Raw genomic sequence first — 8,328 nt, 5'->3', positions numbered from 1 at the left:
GTCAGCCCCACACTTGGGGGGCGGCCCCACACTTGGGGGGCAGCCCCACACTTGGGGGGCGGCCCCACACTTGGGGGTCAGACCCACACTTGGGGGGCGGACCCACACTTGGGGGTCGGACCCACACTTGGGGGGCGGACCCACACTTGGGGGTCAGACCCCGTTGGGGGGGGGGGGGGCGTGCCCCCCAAGTGTGGGGCTGACCCCCAAGTGTGGGGCCGCCCCCCGACTCACCCAGGCAGAGGTAGAAGAGGCGCCCCACCAGGCCGCGGGGGGTCCCGGGGGGCAGCAGCGCCCCCAGCTCCGCCCCCCCCGGCCGCCGCGCCGCCGCCGCCACCAGCCTGCGGGCAGGGAGCCGCCGTGGGGCCGCCGTGGGGCCGCCGTGGGGCGGGGGGGTGTGGGGCGGGCACCGACCTGCGCAGCGCGGCCGCGTCGAGGGCGGCGGGGGGCAGCTCGGCCTCGGGCGGCGGCGGGGGGGGGCGGCGGGGGGCTGCGGGGGCGGGGGTCAGGCGCTGCCCCACACGTCGCCCCCTCCCCTCCCCCCCTCCCCCGCTCACCGGCGCTCCTCGGGGGGCAGCGGCTCCTCCTCCAGCGCCTCCAGCGTCACCTCTGGGGCGGGGGCAGCGCCCTCACCCACGGCGACCCCCGGTGCCCCGCACCCGCCCCACAGCGCCCCCCCCCCGTGCCCCATAGCGCCCCACAGCCGCCCCACAGCGACCTACGGTGACCCATAGCAGCCCAGACCCGCCCCCCAGCCGCCCCATAGCAACCCAGACCCGCCCCCCAGCTGCCCCATGGCGCCCCACAGCGCCCCACAGCCCCCCCATAGCGACCTACAGTGACCCATAGCAGCCCAGACCCACCCCACAGCCGTCCCCCGCTGCCCCATAGCAACCCAGACCCGCCCCCCAGCTGCCCCATGGCGCCCCATAGCGCCCCACAGCCCCCCCACAGCGACCTACGGTGACCCACAGCAACCCAGACCCGCCCCCCAGCTGCCCCATGGCGCCCCACAGCGCCCCACAGCCCCCCCCATAGCGACCTACGGTGACCCATAGCAGCCCAGAGCCGCCCCACAGCCGCCCCACAGCCGCCCCATAGCACCCTACTGCCGCCCCACAGCGACCTACGGTGACCCATAGCAGCCCAGACCCGCCCCACAGCCGCCCCACAGCGCCCCACAGCCCCCCCCATAGCGACCTACAGTGACCCATAGCAGCCCAGAGCCACCCCACAGCCGCCCCATAGCACCCTACCGCCGCCCCACAGCCGCCGCCCCCCGGCCCCGCTCACCCCAGGAGGGCAGGGGGGGCAGGCTGGGCTCCAGCGCCTCCCGCAGCACCTGGGGCCGGGACCCCCCCCCCCGTCAGGGCGCCGTGGGGCCGGGACCCCCGGGCGCCGCCGCCGTGGGGCCGCCGTGGGGCCGGGGCCTCACCTCCACCTCGCTGGGCAGCTCCGGGGGCGCCGGGGGCGGGGGGCGGGCGCAGCGGCCCCACAGCCCCCACAGCTCGGGGGGCAGCCGGCCTGCGGGGGGAGGGGAGGGTGAGGGGGGGGGAGGGGGAGGGGCGGGGGGGAGGGGCTCCTCACCGGCCGCGGGGGTCTGCAGCAGCTCGGCGGGGGCGCGGCGCCGCTTGGGGGGGGGCTCCAGCAGCACCTGGGGGGGGCGGGGGCACCCGTGGGTGGGGGGCGCCCCAGGGATGCGGGGCTCGCCCCATAGATGTGGGGCTCACCCCATGGATGTGGGTCACCCAATGGATATGGGGCACCCCATGGATGTGGGGCACCCCATGGATGTGGGGCACCCCGGGGATGTGGGGCTCGCCCCATGGATGCAGGGCTCACCCCATAGATGTGGGGCACCCCATAGATGTGGGGCTCACCCCATGGATGCAGGGCTCACCCCATAGATGTGGGGCACCCCATAGATGTGGGGCTCGCCCCATAGATGTGGGGCTCGCCCCATGAATGTGGGGCTCGCCCCATGGATGCGGGGCTCACCCCATGGATGTGGGGCTCACCCCATAGATGTGGGGCTCACCCCATGGATGTGGGTCACCCAATGGATATGGGGCACCCCATGGATGTGGGGCACCCCGGGGATGTGGGGCTCACCCCATGGATGCAGGGCTCACCCCATAGATGCAGGGCTCACCCCATGGATGCGGGGCTCACCCCATAGATGTGGGGCTCACCCCATAGATGTGGGTCACACCCCATAGATGTGGGGCTCGCCCCATAGATGTGGGGCTCACCCCATAGATGCAGGGCTCACCCCATGGATGCGGGGCTCACCCCATAGATGTGGGGCACACCCCATAGATGTGGGGCTCGCCCCATGGATGCAGGGCTCACCCCATGGATGCGGGGCTCACCCCATAGATGTGGGGCTCGCCCCATAGATGTGGGGCTCACCCCATAGATGCAGGGCTCACCCCATGGATGCGGGGCTCACCCCATAGATGTGGGGCTCGCCCCATGGATGCAGGGCTCACCCCATGGATGCGGGGCTCGCCCCATGGATGTGGGGCTCGCCCCAGGGAGGGGGCCGCCCCGTGGCCACTCACCAGGGGCCGGCAGTGGCCGTGGGGCCGCAGCAGCTGGGCGCGGAACTCCTGCTGGGGGACCTGGGGCTGGGGGTCCCTGCGGGGCGGGCGGCGGCGGCGGCGGCGGGGGGGGGGGAGGGGCGCCTGGCGGGGGCGGGGTCAGCGCCGGCCGCCCCACGGCTGCCCCACGGCCGCCCCACGGCCGCCCCACGGCCGCCCCACGGCTGCCCCACAGCTGCCCCACGGCCGCCCCACGGCCGCCCCGCGCCTACCTCGGGGGGGGGCGGGGGCAGGCTGGGCTCCTCGGGGGGCCTGGGGGCTGCGGGGGGGAGGGGAGCGGTGAGGGGCTGCCCCCCAAGTGCCCCCCCCCCCCCCCCCCCCCGCTGCCCCCCCGGCGCTCACCCAGGGGCGGGGGCGGCGCCGGGACCTCCGGGAGCTCCTCCACTGCGGGGCCGGGGCAGCCGCGCCGTGGGGCTGGGGCCCGCGAGTGGGGCCCGCCCCCCCAGCGCCCCCGTGCCCCCCAAGTGCCCCCCCCGCCCCCCAAGTTGCCCCCCCCAGTGCCCCCCAAGTGCCCCCCGCCCCCCAAGTTGCCCCCCCGAGTGCCCCCCAAGTGCCCCCCTGCCCCCCAAGTGCCCCCCCCCCGCCCCCCAAGTTGCCCCCCCAGTGCCCCCCAAGTGCCCCCCTGCCCCCCAAGTGCCCCCCAGTGCCCCCCAAGTGCCCCCCGCCCCCCAAGTTGCCCCCCGAGTGCCCCCCAAGTGCCCCCCTGCCCCCCAAGTGCCCCCCCCGCCCCCCAAGTTGCCCCCCGCCCCCCAAGTTGCCCCCCGAGTGCCCCCGAAGTGCCCCCCCGCCCCCCAAGTTGCCCCCCAGTGCCCCCCAAGTGCCCCCCTGCCCCCCAAGTGCCCCCCAGTGCCCCCCAAGTGCCCCCCCGCCCCCCAAGTTGCCCCCCCCGAGTGCCCCCCAAGTGCCCCCCTGCCCCCCAAGTTGCCCCCCCGAGTGCCCCCCAAGTGCCCCCCTGCCCCCCAAGTGCCCCCCAAGTGCCCCCCCAGTGCCCCCCAAGTGCCCCGCCGCCCCCCAGTGCCCCCCAAGTGCCCGCACCGGGGGGCAGCAGCTCGCCCTCCGCCTCGGCCAGCAGCTGCAGCTCCCGCGCCGTCACCTCCGGCAGCTCCTCCTGCGCCGGCGCCCCACAGCGCTGGGGGGCAGCCCCACGGCGGGGGGCAGAACCCCCCCATCCCCCCATCCCCCCCGCTATGGGGCAGCCCCCCAACCCCCCCACCGTGGGGCAGCGCCCCGGGATCCCTCCGCCCCCCCCCGCTATGGGGCAGCCCCCCAGGATCCCTCCGCCCCCGCCCCCGCTGTGGGGCAGCCCCCCCACCCCCCCGCTATGGGGCAGCCCCCCAGGATCCCTCCGCCCCCGCCCCCGCTGTGGGGCAGCCCCCCAACCCCCCCCGCTATGGGGCAGCCCCCCGGGATCCCTCCGCCCCCCCCCCGCTATGGGGCAGCCCCCCAACCCCCCCACCGTGGGGCAGCCCCCCAGGATCCCTCCGCCCCCGCCCCCGCTGTGGGGCAGCCCCCCAACCCCCCGCTATGGGGCAGCCCCCCGGGATCCCTCCGCCCCCCCCCCGCTATGGGGCAGCCCCCCAACCCCCCCACCGTGGGGCAGCCCCCCAGGATCCCTCCGCCCCCGCCCCCGCTGTGGGGCAGCCCCCCAACCCCCCGCTATGGGGCAGCCCCCCGGGATCCCTCCGCCCCCCCCCGCTATGGGGCAGCCCCACCTCGAGGGCCGGCAGCCGGGGCAGCTCGGGCTCCCGCAGGGTGATGCTCTCGGGGGACACGGTCGGGGGGCCCTGGGGGGCGACGGGGGTCGGGGGGGGGGGGGGGGGGGGGTCAGCCCAGCCCAGCCCCACACTTGGGGGGCCCAGCCCCACACTTGGGGGGCAGCGCTCACCCGGGGGGGGCGGGAGCTCCTCCAGCAGCCGCCGCACCTGGGGGGAGGGGGGCGGCGGTGGGGGCGGCGGCGGCGGCGCCGTGGGGCGGCGGCGGCGGCGCCGTGGGGCGGGGCCGTACCTGGGGCAGCGCCGTGGGGCTGGGCAGCCCCGGGCCCATCACCCCGAAGAAGGGGTCGGGGGCCAGCTCCAGCGCCGCCATCAGCGCCCGGGCGTCCGCCAGCAGCTGCAGCCTGGGGGGCACGGGGGGGCGGCGGGGGGGCTCTGGGGCAGCTCTGGGGCAGCTCTGGGGCAGCGGGGGGCTCTGGGGCAGCTATGGGGCAGCTATGGGGCAGCGGGGGGGCAGCTATGGGGCAGCAGGGGGGCTGGGGGGACTGGGGGGGCTATGGGGCAGCTATGGGGCAGTAGGGGGGCTGGGGAGGGCTATGGGGCAGCTATGGGGCAGCTCTGGGGCAGCGGGGGGGCTCTGGGGCAGCTATGGGGCAGCTATGGGGCAGCTCTGGGGCAGCGGGGGGCTCTGGGGCAGCTATGGGGCAGCTATGGGGCAGCTATGGGGCAGCGGGGGGCCTCTGGGGCAGCTATGGGGCAGCTATGGGGCAGCTATGGGGCAGCGGGGGGCTCTGGGGCAGCTATGGGGCAGCTATGGGGGAGCGGGGGGGCTCTGGGGCAGCTATGGGGGAGCGGGGGGCCTCTGGGGCAGCTATGGGGCACCTATGGGGCAGCTATGGGGCAGCGGGGGGCCTCTGGGGCAGCTATGGGGGAGCTCTGGGGCAGCTATGGGGCAGCTATGGGGCAGCTATGGGGCAGCGGGGGGGCTCTGGGGCAGCTATGGGGCAGCTATGGGGCAGCGGGGGGCTCTGGGGCAGCTATGGGGCAGCGGGGGGCTCTGGGGCAGCTATGGGGCAGCTATGGGGCAGCTATGGGGCAGCGGGGGGCTCTGGGGCAGCTATGGGGCAGCGGGGGGCTCTGGGGCAGCTATGGGGCAGCTATGGGGCAGCGGGGGGCTCTGGGGCAGCTATGGGGCAGCTATGGGGCAGCGGGGGGCTCTGGGGCAGCTATGGGGCAGCTATGGGGCAGCGGGGGGGCAGCTATGGGGCAGCAGGGGGGCTGGGGGGACTGGGGGGGCTATGGGGCAGCTATGGGGCAGTAGGGGGGCTGGGGAGGGCTATGGGGCAGCTATGGGGCAGCTCTGGGGCAGCGGGGGGCTCTGGGGCAGCTATGGGGCAGCTATGGGGCAGCTCTGGGGCAGCGGGGGGCTCTGGGGCAGCTATGGGGCAGCTATGGGGCAGCTCTGGGGCAGCGGGGGGCTCTGGGGCAGCTATGGGGCAGCTATGGGGCAGCTATGGGGCAGCGGGGGGCCTCTGGGGCAGCTATGGGGCAGCTATGGGGCAGCTATGGGGCAGCGGGGGGCTCTGGGGCAGCTATGGGGCAGCTATGGGGCAGCGGGGGGCTCTGGGGCAGCTATGGGGCAGCGGGGGGCCTCTGGGGCAGCTATGGGGCACCTATGGGGCAGCTATGGGGCAGCGGGGGGCCTCTGGGGCAGCTATGGGGGAGCTCTGGGGCAGCTATGGGGCAGCTATGGGGCAGCTAGGGGGCAGCGGGGGGGCTCTGGGGCAGCTATGGGGCAGCTATGGGGCAGCGGGGGGGCTCTGGGGCAGCTATGGGGCAGCGGGGGGCTCTGGGGCAGCTATGGGGCAGCTATGGGGCAGCTATGGGGCAGCGGGGGGCTCTGGGGCAGCTATGGGGCAGCGGGGGGCTCTGGGGCAGCTATGGGGCAGCTATGGGGCAGCGGGGGGCTCTGGGGCAGCTATGGGGCAGCTATGGGGCAGCGGGGGGCTCTGGGGCAGCTATGGGGCAGCTATGGGGCAGCGGGGGGGCAGCTATGGGGCAGCAGGGGGGCTGGGGGGGACTGGGGGGGCTATGGGGCAGCTATGGGGCAGTAGGGGGGCTGGGGAGGGCTATGGGGCAGCTCTGGGGCACCGTGTTGCAGTATGGCGGCGCTGTGGGGCAGCTATAGGGCACTGCGGAGCCTATGGGGGCTGTGGGGCAGCCATAGTGTGCAATGGGGCTGTGGGACACCTCTGTGGGGCGGCCGTGGGGCAGCCCGGGGGCGCTGTGGGGCGCTATGGGGCAGCCCGGGGGCGCTGTGGGGCGCTATGGGGCAGCCCGGGGGCGCCGTGGGGCTGACTCACCGCCGGGGGGGGGCTGACGTCGATGTTGGGGGGGGGCCGGGCCCGGTGCAGCCGCTCCAGGACCTGCGCCGCCTCCTCTGAGCGCCCCCGGGGGAGAGCGGCCCGTCAGCCCCGCCCCCCGCCCCGCCCCCGCCCCCCCCCCGCCCCGCCCCCCCCCCCGCCCCCCGGCGCACCCAGCAGCAGGCCGCACTGCCGCCCGTAGACCCGCGCCAGCCCCAGCTGCAGCAGCGCCGCCAGGTAGAGGGAGCAGCGGGGGGGCGGGGCCCCGGCCGGCGGGGGCGGGTCCTCCCAGCCGCCCCGGCCAATCACGAACGCCGTCACCGCCTCGCTGAGGGGGAAGACAGACAGGCCCGGGGGGCGGGGTCACCGGGAGGGGGCGGAGCGAGAGGGGAGGGAGGAGCAAGGGGGGAGGAGCGAGAGGGGAGGGGGCTGGAGCGAGAGGGGCGGAGCGAGGGGAGAGGGCGGAGCGAGAGGGGAGGGAGGAGCAAGGGGGGCGGAGCGAGAGGGGAGGGGGCGGAGCGAGAGGGGAGGGGGCGGAGCGAGAGGGGAGGGAGGAGCAAGGGGGGCGGAGCGAGAGGGGAGGGGGCGGAGCGAGAGGGGAGGGAGGAGCAAGGGGGGCGGAGCGAGAGGGGAGGGGGCGGAGCGAGAGGGGAGGGAGGAGCAAGGGGGGCGGAGCGAGAAGGGAGGAAGGAGCAAGGGGGGCGGAGCGAGAGGGGAGGGGGCGGAGCGAGAGGGGAGGGGGGCGGAGCGAGGGGAGGGGGTGGAGCGAGAGGGGAGGGGGCGGAGCGAGAGGGGAGGGGGGCGGAGCGAGAGGGGAGGGGGGCGGAGCGAGAGGGGAGGGGGGCGGAGCGAGAGGGGAGGGGGGCGGAGCGAGAGGGGAGGGGGGAGCAAGGGGGGCGGAGCGAGAGGGGAGGGGGCGGAGCGAGAGGGGCGGAGCGAGAGGGGAGGGGGTGGAGTGAGGGGAGGGAGGAGCAAGAGGGGCGGAGCGAGAGGGGAGGGGGCGGAGCGAGGGGGAGGGGGCGGAGCGAGAGGGGAGGGAGGAGCAAGGGGGCGCAGGGAGGGGGCGGAGCGAGAGGGGAGGGGGGAGCAAGGGGACAGAGCGAGAGGGGAGGGGGCGGAGCGAGAGGGGAGGGAGGAGCAAGGGGGGCGGAGCGAGGGGAGGGGGGCGGAGCGAGAGGGGGCGGGTCCTCCCAGCCACCCCAACCCACCGCGAACGCCGTCCCCACCCCGCCGAGGGGAGGACGGGCGGGGCGGGGCAGGGGCGGGGCCAGGGCGGCGGGCTTCACCCCACGTGACCCCCTCACCCCCCTCCCCCCCTTATAAAAACCCCCAAAAGCCCCCAAACGACCCCAAAAGCCGCAGGACGGGCCCCAAACCGCACCCCCCCCCCCCCCCCCGGTACCAGGCGCGGGGCACGTCCACCCCCAGGTACTCCCTGCGCAGGAGCCGCGAGCTGCAGGTGGCCGCCAGCCTGGGGAACAAACGCACCCGGCATTCGCCCCGATTCGCCCCAAAGCCGCCGTCCCCGTCCCCGTCCCCGTCCCCGCAGACGCCCCGTACCAGATGGTGCCGAAGCAGCCCGTGTGCCGCTGCAGCACCGCCGGGTAGTAGAACATGGCGGCGGGGACCGAAATCCCCCGGATTCACCCC

At 76.7% G+C, this 8,328-nt stretch overlaps 1 protein-coding gene across 1 annotated transcript; it reads right to left on the bottom strand.

Annotated features, from left to right (window-relative positions):
* Nucleotides 1–439: 439 nt before the first annotated feature.
* REC8 (REC8 meiotic recombination protein) lies at nt 440–8,294 on the bottom strand. Its single transcript, XM_087735005.1, has 13 exons — nt 8,239–8,294; nt 8,081–8,149; nt 6,869–7,006; nt 4,608–4,719; nt 4,316–4,387; nt 3,639–3,732; nt 2,946–2,987; nt 2,816–2,862; nt 2,565–2,687; nt 1,588–1,654; nt 1,436–1,524; nt 1,294–1,342; nt 440–609 (listed from the first exon to the last, which is right to left on the bottom strand). The coding sequence occupies exons 1-13, from the start codon at nt 8,292–8,294 to the stop codon at nt 554–556; spliced, it is 1,014 nt and encodes a 337-aa protein (XP_087591131.1). The 3' UTR covers nt 440–553.
* Between the last annotated feature and the right edge of the window lie 34 nt (nt 8,295–8,328).

This window comes from Nipponia nippon, unplaced genomic scaffold (assembly GCF_047370975.1).
Source record: "Nipponia nippon isolate SJK-2023a ecotype South Korea unplaced genomic scaffold, ASM4737097v1 scaffold_51, whole genome shotgun sequence".
Lineage (NCBI taxonomy): Eukaryota > Metazoa > Chordata > Aves > Pelecaniformes > Threskiornithidae > Nipponia > Nipponia nippon.
This window is presented reverse-complemented; position numbering and strand designations above follow the sequence as displayed.

Excerpts from the sequence above, each read along its gene's own strand:
- REC8 (XM_087735005.1), bottom strand. The coding sequence starts at position 8,294 with ATGTTCTACTACCCGGCGGTGCTGCAGCGGCACACGGGCTGCTTCGGC. Across the intron at positions 3,733-4,315 it reads CCCGGCTGCCGGCCCTCGAG|CGCTGTGGGGCGCCGGCGCA; the intron begins GTGGGGCTGCCC and ends GCTGCCCCCCAG. Across the intron at positions 1,525-1,587 it reads GCTGCAGACCCCCGCGGCCG|GCCGGCTGCCCCCCGAGCTG; the intron begins GTGAGGAGCCCC and ends CTCCCCCCGCAG.